This window comes from Falco naumanni, chromosome 6, assembly GCF_017639655.2.
Source record: "Falco naumanni isolate bFalNau1 chromosome 6, bFalNau1.pat, whole genome shotgun sequence".
NCBI classification, from domain to species: domain Eukaryota; kingdom Metazoa; phylum Chordata; class Aves; order Falconiformes; family Falconidae; genus Falco; species Falco naumanni.
Window position 1 is genome coordinate 9681979 of NC_054059.1, and position 25883 is coordinate 9707861.

The window sequence follows — 25883 nt, forward strand, 5'->3', positions numbered from 1 at the left end:
AGTTCTGTACCTTTAACATTCAGACATACTCAAAATTGAACAGGATTGGTAACAGCTGACTTAAAATGAAAGGCTAACTGTAGGGAAATCAACCGACATTTCCAGGAGGTAGGAAAAGCAGAGCTTTTAAGGCCAGCCTAGAATTTTTTTTATATTAACAATGTACCCAAATGCCCTGCATACCTAAACTTGGAAAGCAAGCAAAGAGGCAAAATGCACTTCCCATGGTCTGACTAACAAAAAAAGGCATCAATCTTTCATGTCTTCTCTCCCTAGGCTTTTGAGCAAAAAATTCCAAAAGAAAACATAACCTGAAAGCTGGTGTTGGTGCTGTTTAAGGAAGATAAGCCCTTCTAGGGAATCCATCTACTGTGAGTTTCAGTATGTGGGTATTTTGTTCCTGTTCTTAAATCCATGGGGCAACATGAGAATTGCTCATGAGGGTCTAATGCCAGGAGTCAAAGAAGCAAAGCAAGAACGAATGCCAGAAAACATGTATGTTTGCCAATCATCTTGTTGAAGGGGAGAATAAAAAAGAAAAAAGAAAAAAAAAAAAAAAAAGCAGAGGTGAAAGAAAGGAGAAGGAAAGACAAGAAAAAGGGAAGGGAAGAATAATACAGAAACATCTGTAGGAGTCAAACTTAACCATCCCCAAATACAAGTAGCATATTCAATGAAACACTCCTATCAGCAGGAGACAATGTTTCATTTATGCTTAGGTTCCTACTCATTGAGACCCCACCTCCTGTCCCATGATAAGCTTCCAGAAAACCCTGCTAGTCTCTAATAGCAGCACATTTCCAGTTCAATGAATAACACAAGATGCTTTAAAAATGTTCACTCAATTATAAGTTCTAGTTATTTGGGGGGAGGTGGAATTTGTCTTTTTAAAAGAAGAAATAAATGACCCACCAGGAAATACTCATTATTTCCCTCAAAATGTCTAGAAACTGCTTATCATTTATTTTTTTAAAGAAGGTAAACTAATCACTTTGTACTTACCTACTATTTAAATGAGAAAGCAGTCTTGATGTTCACACCATGTGGTTATCAAGTACAAAAAAAAAAAAAAAAGGGAACAGCATTATGCCTGCCTCACACTAACAATAATTTTCAAACAGTAATTTCAAGAACATTTGACTACAAATACACTGGAACAAGAAATAGGAAAATTTAGTGTGCATGATACATTAACCACAAAATTTTACAATGCCTTTATGTAGGTAATGAAATATTTGGTTATAAGCAATTTTAAAGCCTCCTTAAATATGTCACATCAGATTTAGAAAATATTTAAACTCTTAATTCCTATTTAGGACTGTAGCTCCTTACTACATTAAGATACTAAGCTGAAAATCAGAACTGAACGGTCCCCAGACAAAGCAAGATATGGTCACAAGAGCAGCCTTGGGAGTGCAAAGGCTGAGAACCAACATCCCTCTACACATACCCACCACTGCAGAAAGTGTCTGGCCTGAAAACCAGCAGTGGTTCAAGGGAGGAGTGATTTGCGCATGGTGATAGCATGTGAGCAAAGTTTGTAGGCACTTCCGTGAAGCATAAGAACTCAAATGCACATATAGCTGTGGGACCACTTTTATCGGCGGAGCAAGATGCCAATCAGTCTTATGATTAGAGTGTGGAGTTCTCAGCTAGTCCTAAGGAAGCAGAGGTCTCACAAACACCAAAGTCCACCCCATGTCCCAAATGAATTCTGTCACTTCTGAATAGTCATCTTAATACAGACACCAAGACTCAGTTCAGGGACAACAAAGGGAGGAGGAAGAGCCAGTTGCTTCATCAGGACAGGAAAACACCTTTTGCCTCCCAAGTGCCTGCTGCCAGCAGTATGGTCACAAGGATTCCTGGGGCTGTGAAGAGACAAGGGTTCTCTACCCAATGCAGAGTAAGAGAGGCAGCATCTGTAATACCCATGTGGCAGCATCCAGGGGTGGTGGAAGATGCTTTCTCAGACACCTGCACTACTGGCTGCCACAGATCGGACAATGTTTGAACGAGGAGGCCCATATGTTCTATGTAGTTCAAACCTGAGGAAGGGGTCCCAGTTCAATGATGAAATTGCTGTGGAATCATAAGATGGCCTTCAAGACTTTTGAAAAACTTAATATAGCTGCAGTTACACCATCAACAGGGATTGTAGAACAGAAAATGGGCTTCAAGGTGGCAGATATAAGAAACAAAATGAAGATCTGAATTCTGCAAAGAAAAAATTATTTCAATTTCAAGCATTAGGTATTGTTTATATTTTCTCATTTTGTGACCACATGCATGGATTATCACTTGAAAATCAAAACCAACGATGACAGACATTTAAAGCTCTCTTAAAACTCAGTTACAATGGATAGGCTCAGTTCCACTTCTAAAAGAAAGACAATTACAAAGGAGACAACCTTAGAAACCTCTTCACTGATACTGCATTCTGCTTTCCAAGTAGGTGTTCAGTCAATAAATTCTAAAAGGAAATAAAAACATATGTGAAATAATTCATATTTTTCCTGTTGTGTTCACTTCTCCACCTCTGAATTTTTTAGGACTCAGTTATTCTTCATTTAATCTTCATTGATTAGTTTGTTGCAAGTGCACTTTCCATGAATGATGAATTAAGTTTATTCCTTCTTTAAAAAATCCTCCTTACACACACTAACTGTTTTCTTTACCCTTTCTGCATTAAGCCTGTCTCTGTTCTACTGTTTTCATTACTAACCAAGCTGGCTGGTTGAGAAAAAACAGCACTCTCCTCCCTCATGAACTCCTACGTGTTTAGCACACCATTGTTGTCCTGATCTGGAACGAAGCCAAAATTCTCTATATGTCAAAGCACAATGTTCATAAATTTGAACATTTTGAAATAATGAAAAGAAAATAAAAAGCTTCCAGAATTCTCGAAATGGAGAAATTTTAGAAGCTGCATATCCCACTCTTTGCTTCTGCATTTCCATGTTTTTTTTATAACCAGCTTGGAAGAGAAAGCTCTTCTGTTTAAAGCTAAGGTATTTCATGCTGACATATTTTGTCACATTTAGGAATAACTTCACAGAAATGACCACAGGACTGAGTATCTAAAATTATCAAATTAATTGTTCAATGCCAGGATTTAAATGCTTCTCGGAAGGCTTAGAAGCATATACTTCAATTTATTAGGGAATTTGCTTACATAAAGCATCTAAATGTTTAGAATTCAGTAAAAACTGAGAAAGATTTGGGGGATATACACGTTCATTTTTAGGGGATTTCTGTAGACAGGACAAATCTTTTGTTGTTCCAGTCAAATAAAGAATACTTGCAGTACAGATATGGAAGGATGAATTATCAGGTGACAGACACACAGATTTGGATCAGTTAATGCTCATCAAACAGCTTTCACGACCAAAGACCTAACACATGCTTTACAGTATTGACCACCTCAATGAGATAACTGAAATTTGAGTCCTAAGCTAGATAAGGGATATTTCAAAATATTAAGTGAATTAATGCTACCTATGAAGACTACCTGTCCAAAGTGGTAGTACTGAACTAGAAGTACTATTTTTATTAAAAACACTTTACATTGTCCAACAAACTGAGCTTTGCTAAGAGACAAGTATCAGCCAATGCAGACAGCAACGATCCGGGTGCAACTGTAATGAGCTGAAGGTTGAAATGAGGAAGACTCCCTAAGAAATCAGCTAGAGTGTGCATTCCTAAAAACATCTATTTTTTTGAATATAACATGGTGAAAATATTTGGCTTTTTTTTGTTTATATATCCAGAAGCCCATAAACAGAAATCTGCTTGAGGAACTCAATAAGTTTGAGTTAGGTTAAGGTTGCCCAAAGAGGTGGTGGAATCTCCATTCTTAGAGATACTCAGAAGTTGTCTGGACATGGTCCTGCACAACTGGCTCTAGGTGGCCCTGCTTGACAAGGGGGTTGGAAAAGATGACATCCAGTGGTCCCTTCCAAGTTCAACCATTCTGTGATTCTGTATTTCCAGAGAAAAATTTGACTGATGCTTAGCTCCCCACTGTAGACTTATAGGCAAGAGGATACTAATTGCCATGGCCACACTTAACCTGTTTTTCCCACACACATTCAGTTTTCCCCAACAGTATCATTCTGTTACCCAGAAGAAAGGAAATTAATCTACACTAAATCATGAATCCTACTTGCTTTTATGAAACTTATTCCTAAAAATCAGTATGCATCTTATCAGGAACTTAATCTATACAGGGAATTTAGAAAATAACAACAAAACCTTTCCCTTACTGGGACAATAGGGTTGGTTTTGCCTCTGAATGGGCTCCTTATACAGAAACCTGGAAAGAAAAGGAGGCTTCTGAAGTCCCTTTGCCCCAAGTATGTGCTTAGAACAGCTGTAGCAATGCCATCTGATAAGAGAGACAGCATCTGCTTTCAAAGGGAGAAGGTCTCCACAACCAAAACAGACCTGTTATCCATGGAAGGAGCAGTACTGTGAGATTTCAGTGAATCATTACACTCCAGCTGGTGCTTTTTCCAGATTGCAAATTAACTTATTTAATTATCCTGAAAAGGCCTCAGCTTTCATAAAGTTCCCCATTGTGTCGCTACAATTACGGAGAACAGATTTATCTCATCATCATATTCCAAGAACCATATTCCCATAAATCTGTGCTAAACACATTTTAACTCCATTTTTGTTATCTCATGTATCTGTTCTCAATTCCTCACTTCCCTCCTAGAAAAACAAAATACTTTTTAGGTTGTGAGACGTTACTTGCAATGCTGTCTACCTGCACTAGTACCACTGGTAGAAGCATGGAGTATACTAGCATACTTAAGATGTCAAAGGACAGTACATTTTTGAAGTACTGTCTGACACCATCACGCCTTAGAGAAAATGCTGAGATGATACTTAGATGGGGCTCTCCTTATGGATCTGTATGGACAGAAAGCCACCTTGTGTGTGTGTGTGTAATTGGAGATGAGGTGGGCAGAGGGAAGGAAAAAGAATCTCTTTATGCAGAAACATCACATCCCTAAGCACCAGACAAAAATAATCAGATCTGTTTCCCATGGCAACATCAAACTAAGTGTTGACTGCTGCCCAGTGGAGAATCTTCGCACCTTGGAAAAAGGAAACTAGAAAAAGAAAGAAGCCAAAAAGATACCTACCCCTCAGAGGCTGACAATTGCTCTGCAACTGTCATTCTTTTGCATTCCTTGCTTCCTGACAAATACCAGGGATGGGGGGGGGGGGGGGGGGGGGGGGGGAGGAAATCTGTACACAGCAATCTGTAACAGCAGCAATCTGTAACAGCAGCTCATTCAAACACATTGAGCTGAATAAATAGCTTCCAGATAAATACACCATGATAACTTGGAAGTTCTAGCCTATATTCTTCTACCTTGCTACCGTGCCATAGGAACTAAAATCTTTGCTAAGTGCTAATTCAGGGGAGCTGTAAACATTTCACATCATTTCATGTTCTTTCTGGGGAGGGAAGTAATTTCTCCTAATAGACTAATATGTTTTTATCATAACTATTCAGTCTGATTTGGACTGCTGCTCCCTCCACTAACGAGGAAGAATCCTTTATGAGGCTGCACAAAACATTCACTGAGAAATCTGTTTATGTTTCGGTCTGATCTTTCTGAATTCATCTGATAGATTGCTCTTTGAAAATGAGCTTACAATTATGTTCTGCCACTGCTCCTTTTAATGTAAGCCAGCCGAGGAAACATCACAAGTTAGGTTATTGAAATCATGGAGGAGAGTTTTGCCCTTTCAGAGGTCTGAAATCAAATTATTCCGAAAAGACTTTGACTGGCTATTACTCTTCCTGCTTTCATCACCAGGACTTATCTGATCCCTTCTCTGCCTACCAAGGAAATGCTGGGGCTTTAAGCTCAGTTTCTGCCCAGTTTTGGGGCAGTTAACCTAGAGTTTGTACCTCTCCCTGTTGAGCAAGAAACACCCAAGCCATGACTTACAGTGAAGTACAAAGGTAAGAGGTAGCTGAATTGTGTGGCCCAAAACAAGGCTGCCAGTAAACTGGAGTTGTGTACCATTTACAATCATTTTTACTTCAGCTGATGAGCTAGTTGGTTCCAATTCTGTATGCTTCTGCTTTTGCAGCAAGTCGGAGCCTTCCAGCAAGAAGAAAGGAGGGTGTCCTGGTTTCAGCTGGGACAGAGTTAATTTTCTTCTTAGTAGCTGGTGCAGTGCTGGGGTTTGGATTCGGTGTGAGAACACTGTTGACAGCACACTGATGTTTTTAGTTCTTTCTAGGTAATGTTTATACTAAGCCAAGGACTTTTCAGTTTCTCAGGCCTCGCCAACAAGAAGGCTGGAGGGACACAAGAAACTGGGAGGGGATAAAGCCAGGACAGCTGACCTGAACTAACCAAAGGGATATTCCATACTGTAGAACAATATGCTAAGCATATAAACTGGGGGGAGTTGGCTGGGGCTGGCCAGGCATCAGTCAGTGGGTGGCAAGCAGTGGTATTGTGCATCACTTGTTTTCTTTTCTCCCCTCCCTTTGATTTTATTCCTCTTCTCTTCTCCCTCCTTTTCATTATGATTTTTATTATTATACTTGTTATTACTGTAATTGTTGTTGTTATTATTATTGTTACTTTATTTTATTTATTCAACCCGGGGGGGATGGGGGTCAAGCAGCTGCATGGTACTTAGTTACTGGCTGAGGGTAAACCATGACAGAGACTAAAGTGTCTTTATTCATACTAATCTACAAAAGAAACTTCTCCCTTTTTCCACATGTAGAACTAAATGCCTCAAGAAACCCACCAAGTTCACAAGGAGTGAAGCAGGAGATACAAAATTCTTTTTGCCTCTGGCTCATATTCCCTAAAGAGATACAAGTCGCTTCAAATGTCTTCACACAGGAAGTGCAATTTAGGGGACAGTATCCCAAAAAGTTAAACACAGCCTCAGGACAAAGTTAAAAATCAGACATTCACACTAATGACATTCCAACTCAGAGTTCAGCATTTCTCTAAAACACACAGACACACTATGGTAGGGTGGGCTGGCAGCCATATGCTACTGTGAAGGCTGAGAACACAGGAGGGGACTTCAGGCCATGACAGACGAAGTTCTGCTGTAAATCACCTATAAAGGGAAGAATAAACTAATTCTAAAAAAGCAAGAGGGAAAATAATCTGATTTAAAAAAAAAAAAATAAAGGAGCAAGCAGTTCAGTAAATTCCTATCCACTGCATAAGAAGGGAATAATACGAACCAAGATTGAAGGTGAAGCTAAGGAAGAGAGAATACACACTCGATACAAGTTTTGCTAAACATATACCTGGGATAACTGATTTGGAACCCTTCAAGAGTATCAGCCTAAAGCAACCAAGGCAATAAACATCTGTCCTCTAAACTGTCATTCCTAAAATACATGCTTGGCAAAAAAGGGTAGAGTACTGCATTTATGCCTTCTTAGGATGGAGTAACAGCTGCAGGCTTTTCAGATCTCTTTAAACAAGGCTGCCAAGAAACAATACGATTGTTGACTTGATGAGCTGATAACAGCTCAGGAATTTGTCTTAGAGGACAGGTGCTTCAATCCATGAATCTATCAATTCATCAATGCTTTGTAAGATCCTTTGTCTTTTCATGTAGCTCTAAAGCAAACTGACAAGTGACAACAGACTGTTCAAATATTTTATTTTCTTATTCTTGGAATAACACCAACGAGCTTCTCTCCTCCTTTCTGTGAAATTTTAATCCGAATCAACGAAAGGCAAGAAACTTTGATGAGTATGATTTTTTTTTTTTTTTTTCTACCCATGGGCATAATTGTCAGGACAATAGTGGCAAGGTGAAAAATAATGAACAGACAATTACAGAAAGATTTGCTTCTCCTCCTCTTTGGATGGCTAATGTACAGACAAAAGCACCACCATGTAAAAGGAATATCAGTGTCCTTGTATTCAGACAGACAGCTGCACATTAAGTCAAAAAAGGAACTTCCAGGCACAGCACAGTCAGTAAGTATGTACCACTGCAGTTTTATAAACAACACATTAAACTGTAACAACCCATATTATCAAACAGTTTACCTGTAGCAAAGCATGCTCCTCCCACTAAGCAAGGAACCCCAAAATTTTTTAGGGTCTCTGAGGACAAAAGACTAGTCAGGTGGGACAAAAATAATTTAGACAACATATCTTTAAAAATGGATACTTTGGTCTTTCTCCTCCATGTGCTTGCACCAATACTGTGTGCAACTTTATACAGAGAAGGAAAACAAGCATCATAGCTTCAAAGAGCTCACAAATTTCTCACATCAAGGAAATATAACTTCACAGGCAGTCTCTAATCATTCCTGAAGCCTCTGAAAGACCTACTATTATTATTAAAAACAGGGAGTGAGAAAGCAGAGCAGGGAAGATACAGCTGCAAAATGAAACTTGCCTGAAGGACTTAAAACTCTTCAGCTCTCAATAGGTAGCAGCAGACACAAATGCAATATCTGATCCCTACTGCACAAGATTTTCCAGTGGTGGATTTTGTGAAACCCTGGTATTCTTGCATCTATTGAGTTGTTAAGCAGAACACAAGAAAGCCATAGAAAGCCATAGAAAAGCTGAGGATCTGAATTCTTTTACAAGGTTACATTGGTTTAAGCAGAACACCAACTCCAAAAACAAGACTGGAGAAATGAGTGGAGGAAGAAAAGGATCCATGATATCTGTAGATTACCTGGTCGTAAGAACAAGCCTTGGCCCTAAAGAGAATTTCACTGGTGTGATATTAGGTAGTAAACCTGGGCAATATATCATCAACAACAAACCTTAACAATGGCTTGATGGATCTACAGTAGCTTTCAGGTGAACAGGATGGAAGACCACTTACATCACTTTTCCTCTCAATTTAAGATTCAAACTCTTTGTGCCTTCCTATCTCAGCAGTAGCCACCCTTTAGCTTCTAATCTCCATGGGCTTGAAAAATCTCAAAACTGGCACAACACACAAGAGAGGATTTTTTTTTTCCCAGAGCAGATGTTGCCAGCGGTGGAGAGGCCCCTATTTCAGATAGGGTTTGCTTCTAACACCATCTCCCTTTAAATGTCAGCCACAGGTGTTCTGCAATTAAGACACATCAACTCAATCACCAGAAGAGTGCACATCGTACCAACAGATATCCTGTCAGGTATCAGTAACGATCTTTCTTTACTCAAAAACTAAGAGACTGACCATTTGTCTCCCATGTAACTGTAACTACGAATGCTCATTCAGCATTTACTTCTGTCTGATGAAGAATATTTCCAAAACAACATACGTTGCAAACCCATTATCAGAAGAGTTACACTGCATACCAAGGTTTAAGCAGAAAGAAAAACCAAAAGAAAAAACAAACAAACAAAAAAACCCCACCTCACAGTTGAAAGAAAGAAATATCACAAAAAAATAGCTGTCTCAAAGTTAGACTCCAGGAGCTTGAAAGTGTCCTTTCAATGTTAAGGAAAATCTGCATGAAGAAATAGAAATTATGATAATAGTACAGATTTTCCACATATTTTTGCTCTCACACACCCAAGTGATTACAAGAAACTGAATGGGACGAGGGAAATTACGCCCTACTCCTCTTGGACAGCATGTGACGCAGGTGAGGCTGATGTGAAATCCCATAAATATTTCAAATGTCAAAAGGATTTCTGTAACAGATTTATCAACACTGTAATCATAAATATTCATAAATGACAAACATTTGAAGAGAAAAGCAGCGACACACTAATCCTTCAAATTAGAAGGGTGTTGGTTTTGTACCCTGGAGAAACTGAAGAAATATAGAAGGATTATAGATACCATGTACTTATCACTACTATTTATGATTCCATTAGCTAAACACAGATTGAAATTAAAGTTTGGATTCACTGAAAATGAGACTTAGTTCAGCTACCCAAGGTATGTTTGAACAGGCTGCTAAGATCATAGAAAACAAAGAGAGTGATCTATGAAGAGCAGCTTCCTGAAGTGATTTGGGAATAATGGGACTTTCTCTAAGCCAGTCTGTCTACTTCTAATAGAATGGAGAGGGATGTCTTTTTTGGATAATTCACCATATCCATATTAGTTGATATTGCAATGGGTCAGGTGAACCATAAATTGTAGATTAAGTGTGCTATTTCCCTGTACAGATAATGAAGCACAGAAAATTTAGTGCAACTGTAGACATCTAAAATTAGACAAGATTATCATATTTTAGGTCTGTGAGCAAACTTTATTGTGACTAAGGCAATGAAAATCAACATCCTTTGGAAAAGGTGTTATTTGCCAGGGACACCTGCTCTTCTCTGCCTACCTTGCAATTAAAAGACCTTTAGCAAGTGAGGTAACAGTATTGCTTAGTTCAATAGCTTGGGGGCAAAGAATCTTTAAAAAGCTGGACTTGTAATACAGAAGTTGCAGATGGATTGACTTAATTTCATTCTACTTAATCCACAATTAGAATATCCTCTCCAGACATTAGATGTCAATAAATCTCTCCTGATCATATGCATCATATGGAATCAGTTCTTTACAACATTAAGACATGTGTTGCAAAAAGCAGCTTGAAAGTTACTTTCAAATAAATTTCATGTTTGGAACAGGTTGCAGAGAACAGAAGTACAAATAATTAAGTATGAATAGTCATTAAATCACTTCTCTAGAGAAAAAGGTCTGTTACAAAAAAAAAAAAAAAAAAAACACCAAAAAACCAAACCAAACATCAGAGCTCCTAGGTAAAATCTAATACATCACCCTTCTCAATCAAAGTTAGAATCTAGAAATCTTTTCACAAGGCAATAAAGTTTCAGTACAAAAGCATTCCAGTAAAACCTCACCAAATTTTGTATCAGGGAACCATCTACAAATCTCAGTTCATGAAGAAAGTAGCTATACATTTTTATTTTAGAGATCACATCAACAATGAACTGTCTCTCTCCTTCATCCCAGAGCATTTTGACCTTCACTTCCCAGGGAAAATACCACCCCAGAGCATGGAGACATCCTCCACTGCCTGATTTCCAAGCTCATCCTGTGCCATTGATCTCCAAGTGAGAATGACTCACTCCACATGTACAGATCACAGAAAGTGCTCTTTGAGCTCCTTTTTTCTTTTTCTTCACATATTATTTAATTAACAGCTTTCCTGAATCCTACAATACCAGACTTAAAATAATTTATCATATGTCAGAATAAACATTCACAGTATCCATAGTCTAAGTACATTAACAGAAATAGCAAATATATTGTTCTTCGCCTGCCCAAACTTCCCAGTATAAATATTAGGGATTCATGCTTTCAGTGCATTAGATTTAAAATTGCAATTCTAGGAATCTTTAAAGTGGTAAAAAAAATATGCAGTGTTTCTTTAAGACATGTTCCAAATGTAAATAGGGTACATCAATACTCTTACATAAAACCAGTATCTCTGAGGTTATAAAGTAACATTTTGTATTGACAATTTTGTGTGGAATTATTCCATATGAGAAATCGATTCTGAAGGTTTAAAATGTAAGTTCTGAGTAAGCATCAAATTCTCAGCTCAATTCCATTACAAGAATTAAGTGTTCTACTACTTCAGAGCTCTGGAAAAAATAGAAAGCTGTACACTGAAGACTCTCCTATCTAGGTACAAGAAAAAGGTACCTGTTTGTTTCCTTGCTACTGCAACACAGTCAGAAATTATTTGAGAAACTTACCATTTTCCAAGCAGAATCTCGGACAGATCTTGTTCAAAAGAAGTTCCTGACGTAATCGAAGAACTTCAGCTTCCAGCGCTTCAACTTTTGACTTCCATCCGAAGTCTTGTTTGGATAGAGTTTTGGCAAGGTGCTCAGTGTATTCTTTGCAACTCTTCCCTGGTGGTTTTGAGTGGATAATTGCAAAAGCCAATGCTAGTTTTGAAATTTTCAAATACCAATCTTGATTTTTTCTTCCGCCTTTTATTTCTATTACATCAGAAAAACAGAAAACAAAAAAGTAACTTCACTATGACTTTGTTAAGGAAATTATGCACAGTATTTTCTTGGCTTTGAAAAGTGTTCAACAGTGAGACCAATTATTTTATTTCTAGCGCACTTCTAAATCATCAAGGAAAAAAAGAAAATATGTAGAAATATAAGCACCTGTGCACAATGTGAGAATAAAACATACATGAGCTGCACTCCAGCTATAACAGTAAAGTTCAAGCAGTGTTTGAGAATAACTGTGGAAACAGCAAGCACCTCAAATAGGCTTATCCTTGCAAATTTTAAATGCAAATGTTATCTCCACTAAAACAAAGATGAAAACACTAAAACAAACACCCCACACCTAACCTCAAAAAAAAAAAAAGAAAAAAACTAAGCCCATGACTGAAGAATGTATATGGGGTTCTTTAACCTTAGCTTAAACACAATACATGCAATTTCTTGAAAGTATGCCAAAAAGTCCCAATGCTCAAAAGATAAAACTTCTGAGGTTGTTGTTAGTTTCTGGGTTTGGACACCTGGTATTGCCACCCTTGCAGTTCTAAGTCTACATTAAGCCTCAAGCCTGCAGAAAGGTCTATGCAGACAGCTTGAAAATGATGCACATGGCTAGTAAGGTAAATGAAGAAGAGTTTTATCAGCTTTGTTCCAAGCAGTGAGGATGGGGCAAAAGGCATAATAGGACTCAAAAAAAGACAATATTTATCCAGATGATTATGTCATGGGGAACAGCACAGGACCTAGGAAAAAAATTAAATTAAAATGAAAATAACGAATAATATCCAGCCTACCTAATTAGCTAAACTGTTGGGTTTTTTAATTCCATACCATTTTCATTCAGTAGTTTGCTGTATTTTTTATCTGAAAAAAATATTACTTCCACAATAATTAAAAAAAATAATAATAATACTTCCTATGCTTTCATCCTGGCCTTGACATCTAAATATTGCTCATAATACTATTTTTTTCTTGTTATCCAAGAAAACTATAATAAGGTATGTTGAGTATCTCTGAAACAGTCACACCACAGATCTGAATAAGCTATTTTATGTCATACTTTCACCAGATCGCCTATCACTCAGCTGATTCCTTCCTTTGGTTCTCCTCAACTTTGGACAGTAAGTCATAAATCATGACGTTATTTATTTATCCATCAGAAACACTTCAGGAAAGAGCTGCCTTTTAAATACTTCTTTCACCTTTCAAATACTTCTGAAATGCACAAACAATTCCTGTACCTTCCTTGCACACTGTCCATTCAAGACACACCGGTCAGTTACACATTGAAATATACAGAGCACAAGTGATAATACTGCAAAAATTCCCTGGCATCTATCTACCTACAGCTATGCTTTAAGCTACTGTTCTCCACTTGAAACCCTGCATTCCTGCCCTGTGTCAGGGCAAAACCACCCTGTCTAAGCCACCAGTGCGCTCTTAATGCTAATGAAAGACTAAGCCCTTCAAAACGGAACTATACTATCTATACCCACTGCTTAAAGCAGTTATGCATTAAATAAATGGTACTTTTTGCAAAACTTCTTATAAAAAAAAAAATCTATTTTGCACAACTTTTCCATTCATATCTAAAAATTCCAGTGAAAAGCTGAAGTTAATTCTCTCAGCCTCAAAGGATCAGCACCTCTGTGGAACAACAAACTGATGTAAGACTCTTGTTTGGTTATACATCAAAGGAAATGTTTTACAAATACAGAACCATGCAAGTAATTGAACTGCCTTCAAAGCTGTGAATAAAATGAAATACATGGAACCACACTGAAAGAAGAGTAAGTAGTGACAGTAAGGTATCCAAAAACTTTGGCTTTGAACCTGAAAGGTACTCCCCAGATAATCTCATCTTCTTAACAGAAGTTTCACCCAGATATTACTCAGTGTCTGCCAAGCTCCATTCTTAAGATTTCCTTTGCAGAGACACAAAATCAGGCAGGCAGAAAGATGTCTTAAAAAATGGCTTTCACTGCTGGTTTATCATTTTGATATCTCCAGAGACTACTTTGCAAAAGCTTTCCAATTCACCTTCCTTTTAAAGAAAGGACAAATAAAAGAGTTGCTTTGTGCTTTATAACATGCTTTGTCGGTACTAGCATTTTCCTTTAACTACATTCAAGGAAGTTGCAGAAGGACCAACATTCCAATGTGGGTCAGGGGATGGTATTTAATTTCAGCATTTCATGAATGTTCAGGTGACTTTTATCATTAGAGTCACCATCAATACCTTCTTTTCTGTCATGCTTTGTTTATTTCTACTCACATGACATACTATTACAAAGAAAATCCAAAGTTAGCTGTTTGACCATGGATACTTTACCACTATGCATTTTACACACCTCAGACCATAACTCTAAATCACTGGATTTAGTCTCAAAAAAATCCCCAATAAAAATAATCCAGTAAGTAGACAAGTATTACAAGGAACTGGAATGGCAATAGTTGACACTGAACTTCTACATCTCAAGGAAATACAGAAATGCTACCTCACTTCTTTTCCACCACTTATTACCATACTAAAGAGAGTCACTTTTCTACTTTGTTTTAAAGGAGACTACTAAATTTTAAGCAAAGCAAAAATCTTAGTGCACATGCTAATAATAAAACATAGACAAGCAAAAGGTTCTTTCACCCTCAACATGCAAAAATGCTATTTTCCAAAAGAGACGTACCCCTAATAAATCACATAAGCCATGGTATCTTACCTAATTTTGCTTTAAATCACAATCATCAAATTCTTAAATAGAATTCCACCTTAATACTTAGGACATACAGTTATCTACTGAAATTTGAATTTTGAGGGAGGCCTTTTCCTCTTTAACATCTTATACACACTTGCGCCAATAGGATTGCCCTACACTAAATGAGTTTAATGAGGTACTCTTACCCTAGAGAAAAAGAATCACTCCTTTTCTGGGATAATTACTTGTAAAGATGTTGTAAAGAAAAAAAAAAAAAAAAGAAAAAGAAAAGCAGCCCAGATCACAAAGTTGGTTCTCCTTAGGAACAAGATACAACCAAAGCAGTTTTTGGAGAAGTAAGTCTGTGGGAATCTCAAAATCTCTTGCTTAAGACCAGGAAATTAATGACAAATAGTCTACCTGCATGTATTTCCAGAAACAGTGGATTTCATAAAGATTTTATAGAGAAATTCAACTCCTTTCTATTACTGTCACCATCACCATTGCTCTTCTCTTTTCTTCTTTTGTGAGCATGAAAAGATAGGTTTGTGGAATTAAAAGCAGGAGTTGTAAAAGTTGATTCAAGTTTTTCCACGGCTCCCTAAAGGGACAGCTGCTCCCTCAGAAACCACTATAAAAATCTTCCAGAAAACTAACACCAGATGATGCTGTTAGAAATACGGGGATGCTGGCCAGATGTGCATTAGCAAAAATTGCACAGCAATCCCTTGCCCTCAGGAAGTGCTGCACCAAAGACCACCAAAAATACATTCCACTAAAAGCATATTGTCAGCTACAGAGTTCTATCAATAATATTTTTGCTCACATCAGCACAGAAACGACACCAACTGTTAGACAGAAAAGAGGGTCAGAACCAAACTTGAAATTTTCCTTGATTGGAAACAGTACCAGGCCAAGAGCAGAAGGAAGTCACCAGTCCTAGTTGCTAATGCCAAAATACATCTGACAGGAACTGAAAGGATCAAGAATCATCTACCAAAATACAGCTGGTACCCAAATTACTCAATGAGAGTAAGAACTTACTCAGTGCTAAGGAGGGAACCAGTAACCCCTTGTCAACTCTGCTTGAAGCAGGGCACAGCATCCTAACAACACATACCATCCAATGACATGTTTCCTGTGCAAACCCCTCAATCCACAAACAGATACTGGAAGCATACTCAGAGGACAGGATCGGGTAACACCATCATCAAAGAGGACTGGATCTCCAGAGTTCCGACAAGAAAAAAAGAGACCTCCCTCTCTCTCTAGCCTTCTGACTCTCGGGCAGGGAGAGGGTACTGAGGATCCACAGCCCTACTGAGGTCCTAGCTGTGGAAGGCTGCTGAGTAATACGCAGCTGCTGAAATAACTACAAAAGAAGTCATGAACTTTCCTGTACAGATCTGTGTTAGATTACCAAGGGGAACTAAAAGGTGGTGTAAAATCCTTTGAGGACCTTAGATATAAGTAAAACCAGGGTAACAAAGAAACAGGGTAAATCTGATCCATAAGCACTACCTTACTCCACTTAACCTGCTAGTCCCCCTGTTCTGCAACTGCATTTGATGCAGCAGCTCATATTAGATCATTAACTACAGCAACATATCTTTGTGGTAAGTCTCATCTTGGTTTTGACACTGCCTGCAACGTGTGAAGAGGAAATAATTCCCACTAATCAGAAAAAAAAACCCCAAAAACCCCACTAGCTTCAGATGATCACCTTTTTAGTTCATTTTCTTCTCAGTCAGAAACTTCATATATTTAACTCCATTCCAAAGGTCAAAGGTTTCATATTATTGGTTTAAAAGCCTAAACAATTCAAATCAGTCATTGTTATTAAAAAACTTAAAACCTCCATTAAGGCCATGAAACTTACATCTAAACTTAAATCATTTACACTAAAGTAATTTTAATAAGCTATAAAATTTCCTGTTTCCAAAACCCGCAACACCAGGTTGCACCTTGCTAGTTAGTGGTCCCCACTTTCATACCGATAACATGTTGTCAAAGTCTGAAAGTTGAGAACACACACGACATCTTCAAGAAACAAAGACAATTCCCCGAGCCCACTACTGGCTCAAAAGCATCCCTGCCTCCCCTAGCACTCTCTTAGCTGTCAGAAGATGCTTTTATGCCTCTTACTTCTTCATTGTTTCTTTCTTCACAGTTAACTACACACAACTGAGCAGCCCAGCCCCTGAATGCACAGCAGTTGCTTTCACTGCGGCACGCAACACCAAATTAAGTCTCAAGAGGAAACAAAATTCTCCTGAACACTATTTGGATTTTTCTACCTCATGCCAGAATTACACTAGTGTCAAAAACAGGCTGACAGGGCTAACAATTTTCTGTCTTTAACAGAAGCGCCGAGGTGATCTCTTCATTATTCTTTGCACATTAGTCCACATGAGCTAGAGGAATTGGCCTCCCAAACAGGATTAGCCTAGAAAGGGGTACAGTTAGGTATGCAGTCAGATCAAAATGGATCGCTCCCTGAGGAAAAAACCCAGTGATTGTGGGATGAGCCTCCGCCAGCTCCTGGGCCCACATCCATTGGTCTCTCCCAGCCAGCTCTGGGCTCCTCCACCCCGAGGACCAGCAGCGTGCCACACTCAGCCATCAAGGGATGAGCTACTCAGTTTGCACAGGTGAACCCTCAGCTCTAGAGCCTTTAAGAAGTCTTCTGGGGGTGTTTATAGGTAAAGGGAGGTGAGTAATTGCAGATAATTTACCTTTCTGAGTGCTACGTACAGATTTCTGACTGACCTTGGAAACAGAGATGTCACAGACTGATGAGGGAAATGGGGCTAAGTTCTAGTGTGATTTAAAAGTATAAGGTACCTCAAAATAAAAGCAAAACCTAAACTTGTTTGAAGTAATTCAACATTTGAGAAATACTCATTTAGGTCACTGAATTAGGCATGATCTTAGGCAAGATCTCTATGTTTGCCCATGAAATTAATGGCTAACAACAGAAGAGACTTCTGCAAATGCCACAGACAAAACCTTATTGCTTACAACAGGACATTCATTTGTTACTTAGATCATTATCATCTAAGACTGAACATTTCAATAGAGTAAGTCACCAAATAGACTTTAACTTCTAGGCCATTAAAGGGCTCAGTTTTCTTCACGATTGAAATAGATGGGACATACAGAAAGGATTTGTTGGGACAGAAACAAATTGCTATTCACCACTACTACGCAGCTAAAACTCTTCACACAGTCCTAAATAACAGTATGTAACAATAAACAAAAAATGGTTTTCCTTCTAAATTGAAGTGTATGGCCTGTCTTCAAAGGCACAAACACAACAGGAAAAATGTTTTGTCGCTATGATTTTTACTGGAACTAACTAGTCTGTCAATTACACACTGCAGATAAAGGTGAAAAAAATACCCCTATCTTTGTGACCTCATTCTGCACTATACAATAGCAACTAAGATATTGACTCGTTATAATGGACCACAAAATGCTGCAAGTGCTCTAGTGGAACTGGGCTGAGCTGCAGACACATAAGGCCATAATATTAAGCAACAATAAAATAAACTTCATTTAATTGGTGTGCCTAACATAACGCTGTCTTTCGTGTATATAATAAATAATGATAATGAGACAGCTGCATATTCAAGATGAACTAAAGTATGCCTTGTGTTCCAGTTAAGGAGCTTTTATTGTAAAGATGTATATTAAACCAAGGCTACTCCACAGTGTCATTTTAAAACAACCTATACTCATAATACACAAAGATATGTAACGTGGACGTGCTGACTGAGGGAAGAACTTGCTTTTACTACCACAAGCCTAAAAAATACCTCCAGCGCATCTTTTTAAAATGGACTCAAGATGCTAAAATGATACTGAAAATAATATTTAAAATATGTTATGTCAGAAGCACAAGAAAACCTGATCAAAATGTACCATGATTTATTTCTTCAAACAATTTAACTTTTACATAACTTTAGCTTCTAAAATCAAGTCATATAAATTCTCCAAACCCAAGCAACATGATTAATCGAAAAAATATTTTAGAACTTTTTAACATTCCCCAATTATAACCATTTTGTAGCACTTAAGAACAAAAGCAAGCATAATCCCTCAAGATTTCAGTAACATTTTAGAGGTAGGATTTATCTTCTCTTAACTACAGAAATCTACAGTTTAGAAGACTACAGCTGAGCTAGCCATCTAGATTTCCTTCACTATCAATGGACAGAAACACAGATTTCTAACGTTAAAAATAAGCCAAGTGATGTGTACATCTACTTTGTGATGAAGTTAAGTCACAACCCAGAAACACTTGTTTCCTCCCAGCACTACAAAGAGGGTTAAGATGATTAGATCAGACTTACATATGTGTATTGTGGACAGCTAACCTCAGTGAGATGAGTTGGTGCATCACAGGCAGCTAAAGCTTAGACCTTCAAAAAAACATTTAAATGCCTAACTAACAAGAGAAATTTTGCAAGGCTAAAATCAGCACTTTTTAAAAAAGTTTGTAATCATAGATCTTTTGAATATCTCGGGGCGGGGGAAGGGGGGAAGCTTTCTAGAAGAAACCCCAAAAAATCACGGAAAAAATTTATGAGAATAACCTTGCAAACATTTAAACATTGTCCATGCATGGAAACAAAACAGCATACAAGTGCAAAGTAAAACACACGGGAAGTAAGTATGTCCAGAATTAAATGAGTGTAAAACAATCAGTTTGGCCCTCAACAAAGTGAGATCACGAGGCAATTATTTCCACCCATTTTAAAATGTGTAAAGTCCCAATTAAAGATACCACAAGTGTATCAATAATCCCAATACTATATGCTTAGATTAACTCTTTCTAGGTTTAGACTATTCTGGCATTTTGCTTTCTGAACAGAATTATTTAACAGGGTTTTTTAAAGGTCTTTTTTCTATCATGCTATTGTAGTGACACATCTAGAAAAGCCATACCATATCAGATTTAACATACAAGAATCCCAAGTCACTCAAGGGTTCAACTCTGTCAATCTTCTTAAAGAAACATTACAAAGTATTGACAGCAAGGACAGCTTATGCACCATAGGAGCCTCAAAAAGATAAAAGGATTCACTTCTGCTCTATTCCCATTAGTACAGCCCAAATAAAAAACACTAATGTAAGCCTGAGAATTCTGGTCATTTTAAATTATGTATATGCTCTCTCTACAAGCTGAGAGTTCTTCCTTTTGCACTTCTCCAACTGGCTTTTTTTGCTGTGCCACTTACAATGAGATCTAATGAATCTGGTACACATTACTATGTTTCTCTGCTATTCTCACTACTAAAGACATGCATACATTTGCACCAAAGGGAATGTATTCTATAAAGCCTGCTGTCATTGCACTTGCAATGGTGCAAATTTACCTGTTCTTATGTTGGAAGAGATTTCTTCCCCTACCAAACAACACTGTGATCACTTAATCCGCTGGCTGTAAATCCATTTGGTTTGGAAATTGAGGATATACTTTTCATTACAGCTTTATGAGATAGAGCATGAAGTTCAGACCCTTATTTATTTACAGAGTTTCATATGTGTTAATAATAATTACATAAAGTCTAAATTTACAGTTCACATTTTGGACTGTGGAAAATAATCCCAGTCTTCATATACTGCTAAGTTACAACAAGAAAGCAGCCATATCTCCCACATTTTACTATTGACTGAATTAGCTCTTGAATGTAGAATTTCAAAGCAGAATTCAAAAAAAAAGGCAATCATGAAGAGTCTGGAGGATTATACAGGGATTATTTTGCGTCTCTCCTCTTCCTGTGTTAAAATCCATTGACTAAAATACCACTATAATTTCCTTTTCAATTTCACACTTTCAGCATCTGAACAGTTCAATTTCCACAGGTTTTTAAAACTGCAAGATCAGTATCTTTCAGTGAACAAGTTTCCTTCACATAAGTTACCAAAAAGCATCAGTTGTATTTTAAAAAACTTGTTCTTAGGTTTCTTACATAAATTTTCTATTGGCAGAACTAAAGATGAGGTTGTTCAAAAGAAAGTAAATGTTTGAAACACAAGGAATAGAGAAACTGGTAGGAACACTAGGAATCTAGTGCTATAAAAGGCATACAGTATGCAATGAAGAACAAAGTCTTACATATACTATAGATACTAACATAACTATAATCACATTTAAATATGTAGTGCCTGGATATTAGTTTGTGAAGCACTGGAAGTTGTAAAAGACAGTTAACCGTGGAAATGCCTTGCCAAGCATTTGCACCGAAGTCCATAGAGAAATATTTTTTACGCTTTAATTCTGCTTAATTACTAGTTTATTCAAATTAAGAGAACAACTGGGGAATAAGACAAAATTAATCATTACTTTTTTCCATCAGTCACCAATTTCTAAATTCCTAAGGACAAGGTGATCAGAAACAACCATTTCAATTCACTGGCATTTGGAAATAGTCAGTTTCAGGTAAAAATATTGATAACTGCTCTTCGGTAACTTTTTGATAGCTCTCTTCTGTTGTATCTGCATGTTTAATGCGACCTTATTTTCAGAAGCAGAGCACTAACAACATCAACTGAATTCCAGCACCTGTCCAGTACCACTGAACAACAACCCAGCGCTCTTACTCGTGACTTGGGTGAAATAAGCAGGAAACCGACTTCAGGTTTGTAAAACACCAGAAAAGAACACTAAGAACTGGATGAATACAGACAGAAGTAATTCGTAGCTTATCTTCTTCATTAATAATAAAAGAGTGGTGCAACATCCGTGTGAAGGTTGCCATTTCCTTCCAAAGAAACTGACCTTCCCTTCAGGACACCCCTCCCGACACACGCGAGGCCGCCCCGGCCGGGCCTGCCCCACGCCGCCCCACGCTGCGCCTGGCCCCGCCGCCCGCCCCGCCCCGGGACCCTCTTCCGCACCCCCAAGCGACCCCCGAAGCCCAGCCGGCGGCGCGGGCTTTACGAAGGCGAAGGGTGTCCTCGAAGGCGGCGGCCGCCGCGGCGGAGGAAGCAGCCCACCGACCTCCCCTCAGGCCGCGGCCCGCCGCCCTTACCACCTGCCCGGCCGCGGGGCTGCCTCGGGCCCCAACCCACCTGCAGCGGCAGCCCCTCCGCTGGGGCCGCTCCCCGGCTCCATGGCGAGGGGCGGCGGCCGGCAGCCGCCTTCAGAGGGGGCCTGCGGCGCGGCGGTTCGGCGGGAGCCCTCGGGCAGAGGCCCTGCGCTCCCACTCGTGCTTGTCCCGGCCAAACGCCGGTGTTTCCTGCGGGGGCTGCCTGAGCCCGCCGGCTCGCGCGGGGCCTTCGCGCCCGCCTGCAGGGCTGGGGCGAGCAGAGGGGTGGGACGAGGGCGGGCGCCCCCGTGCTGAAGGGGCGAGGGCTGCCGCCGGCGGGTGGGGGAAGGGGGCAGCGGGCAGCGGGGTGGCCGCTGCAGGGCGCCTCGGAAGGCCCCGGGGCGGCCGCCGGAGCGGGCGGGGAGCGTCGCCGTGGGCCGGCGTGGCCCCGCGGGGGTGGCGGAGCCCCCATCGCCTCAGCCACAGGGAGGGACCCCCACACGTGCTCTGACGCTCTCAAATCCGCAGCATTTTTAGGGGCTATAAATTGCGTGGAGGCCTTTTGAACCATTTTGTTGATGCATTCAGGTTTCCCTAAACGTTTCTTATGTTCGGATATCCTGAGAGCAAGTGAGATCGCAAAACGTGGGAACAGTGTTTCTCTGACCGTACTTTGGACATGGCGGCCTTCCGGCTGAAACATTGCGACCAAAGCTCACCGGTTATATTGAGACACTATTTTTGGATGTAAAATCATATTCTTTACGCAAATTGTGCTGTAAAGGCCGTTTTAAGACTTCTTGGCCAGAAGCAGAGCCTGGTCAGCTGAGGAAGGAGCAGAGGAAGGGCAGGAGAGATAAGGAATGGGTAACGAGGCCAGGCATGTCAGCTGCAGCCAGGCTGCCGCGGTGCGTCAGGCCCCCAAGTAGAGGGGGACTGATCCTACTAAGCACAGGCGTATGCAGAGGTGACAAATAATATATACTTTAAAAATTCTTGTCCCTGTTTTTTGTTCTTGGATAATCTAAACAGCTTTATTTTTAAGGTGCTAAATTTTGTTCAAAAAATTAACTTTTGAACTCAGTGCACATAGACTTCTGAGCTAATGTACTTGGGATTTCTTTTAATTTGAAAAATAAATTTACCGTCCCAACTACAGAAAACTGTTAACACCTTGGAACTTTCGTTTTAGACTTAAAATGATAAAAATAAATTAGATTGAATAATTTAGAGTTTATTTTCATTCTGACAGCGCTACTTATTTCTCAGTGAAGCCCAGGGGGGAAAAAAACAAACAAACCAAAACTTTCTCCAGCCTTTTATGACAGTGACATAGCAGCAGCTACATTTTGTTTATCATTTTCTGTGCATCTTCTGTGCAAGTAAGCGATGCAGATGCTTTGCAAAGTGGACAGTCATTATGTAGATTGAAACTTTCATGTTTTCCCATGTTTTCATCTGAAATGAAAGATTCAGCGACATCAGTGCTTTTACCTGCAAAGCTGGGATTTATATACAGGGAGCTGAATCTAAAAAGCAGAATTAGGCAGAGGCAGCATTATTACTGTTCTGAAAAAGAAAGTGGCTCTACTATTTGTGAGAGTACCAGTCCTGCTGCAATTGTAGGCTCACTGAGAGGCACCTAATAACCCTGAGACTGTTAAACAGCTGCCTGGAGGGATGTTTTTAGCTTGATTATTTTGTACTTGAACATCTAAGAGCTGCATAAATTTAGTTTTAGATGCACAGCCCCTTTTTTGATTTGGAGCTAGCATAAGAGGAATGTGTCTTAAACTTAAGAACTCATTGTATGCAACCTTAAGAATACCAATCAATGTACACCTTCTTAAAGTTTTTAGGTTTGCCTTTAAAATAAATTGAAGCATCCCAATATTTTCAAGGTGAAAAAAAAAAAGCTGATTCCCCCAGTCCCCATTAACAGAGCATCTCTAAGGACTTTTTTATTTATCCAAAAGCAGCAACATTTGGACATAATCAACTGCGGATTCACTGAGATGTGTGATCCTGTTTTATTGAAAAACAGTTTTCAAAAATAATGTATAGAATTTGTATTAACTTTAAAACTGAATATTCCCTTCTTATTACATAATCTGACATTTTTCATAAATGAATTGTGTGTGGTTTTGTGCACATGCATTCATGCACGTGCACAAATTAATGTTATATCAAATAAATAAAAAATAAGATACACGCTTTCTATTTTTACAACCAAATGTGAGATGATTAGCACTGTATGTCACCTCAAGTGAACCAATTGTAAAATCAAGCTTTGATTTGAAATAAGCAGTTTGTAGATCGTAAAGGAAGCTGATTCTAGTAGTTGCAGATCCTTTTGATCTCTTTCTAAAGATGCCTTTTGATCTCAAGAAAAGTCAAAGGACATATTTGTGGCAAAAGGACATACAAAATAATTAGCTGCTTCTATTAATAATTAAACATAAGAGCAGTGCAGGTGTTTAATCACATTGGAGGTCATGAATTCTCAGTATTTAACCAATCCACATGCTGAATAATTGCAGACAAGTCAGTGGTCAGCTGAAAACAAACTCCAAAAACACAGGCTTCAATTGGTTGTTAAAGGTAAATGGATTACATTGCTGCCAGACATGCAGGCCCTGCTCTTACTGGATGCCTACAGCATCAACAATCTGGGCAAACGTGAAAGAAACCTTTTTGTTTGGAGGGCTACAATCTGTCAGAATTCATCAGACATCTTTATATTTTAATGGATCTCATTTACCCGAGAGCTGGAAGTGTCTGAAAACACATATGAATTACGCTGTCTCAACTGTTGTAGTTTGCAGTTGTGTTTTGCTGATGTTGGGCAAGAGACAAACCATCTTGAGAAGAGTGTGTGAAAATCATGAGCAGAAACATCGGTGTCTTCTCATTTGAGCCTTCATTCTTCTATGTTACAGTGCTGTATTTAAATAAAAATAAAAAATTTTAGCATCATGATTCTTCGTTACTCGGCATCATGCTCTTTTCAAAATAGATTATAATGTGTTTGTGATGGCTCTGGTATGTAATTCTGATGACAGAAATATGGCTCAAGTAGTCTGATCACAATCTGCAATTCTAAACAAATCATGATTTAGGATGTTCAGGGAGTTATGCAATGACTTCTTTGTTACTGTTCAGAAATTAAGCTTTACCATCAGGGAAAAAAAATAAAAAAGATAACACTTCATCTGAGGCAATGAAAACCTCATTCTACAAAAGTAACATAAAAAGCTAGACATAATATGAGGAGGAAAGGGAAACAAACAAAACTTGCTACCATTACAAGGCAACATACCATCAGTTATGACAGTATGCTCTGTTATTAGATACTTTACAGTGTTTTATTTAAATGTTACCGCTTACATCAAAGTAATGACCACAGAATCCATTCTATTCTATACAGTATATACTAAAGAAAGAGAAAAACTTTCCTTCAAAGAATCTCACCATCTGGAAATCAATACTAAAAGATTCCCATACCACAAGGTAAGAAAAAGGGTAAAAGAGTGTTAGCAAGTAATCAGACTGATGGTCATACTTTAGTGTAGAGAGGTTTAAAAATGAATGTGACAATATAGCAGACAATTTTCTACATTTGCGTTTCATCATTGATCTAAGACTAACACAGCATTATTGTGAGATCTTTTTTTTTTTTTTCTTTTTCCCTGTATAGGACAACAGACATCTGGGAGCAAAGAAAAATGAAAGTAAGGGCATATAAAAAGAGTTTTCATTTAATTTAGTGGGGTTTATTATGATTCCACAAGGATTTCTTTATGAAGTTTATAAAGAAGCAGAGAGAGGAAGAGGTAATTTTTATCAAGTAGCTATCCTAGAATATAAAAATTTCAGAATACATTTCTGCACGCGGGGCTAGAATTAAAGACTGTCTGATAAGTCCTCCCTAAATGCCTCATCATATAGAAAATAGAGTGCATTAAAATACCTACATTTTTCTGATTTAATCCTGACATTTTGATTGACATTCCTCTGTGCAAATGTTGGTTGTCAGCTGAATCACGGGTTTCAATGTTCATTTCTTTCTATTGACTCAAATGGGTCTGGCATAAGTTTTGATGAAATTAGTTCCACCTCTTGGAACATACTCAATCACACTTCACAGACAAAAAATGCCAGATGCTGGCTGGTTTAAGACACAGTGG

The 25883-nt window shown here is 38.6% G+C and overlaps 1 protein-coding gene across 1 annotated transcript in view; it reads right to left on the bottom strand.

The window, feature by feature from the left end:
- The window catches only part of MEI4 (meiotic double-stranded break formation protein 4), an 80424-nt gene extending 58500 nt beyond the window's left edge, over positions 1–21924 (bottom strand). Inside the window, exons 1-2 of the mRNA XM_040598797.1 lie at positions 21740–21924; positions 11700–11948 (exon numbers count right to left, since the gene is read on the bottom strand). Of these exons, the coding sequence (XP_040454731.1) occupies positions 11700–11948; positions 21740–21782 (292 nt within the window). The 5' untranslated portion in view covers positions 21783–21924. The remainder of the gene's footprint in view (positions 1–11699; positions 11949–21739) is intronic.
- Between the last annotated feature and the right edge of the window lie 3959 nt (positions 21925–25883).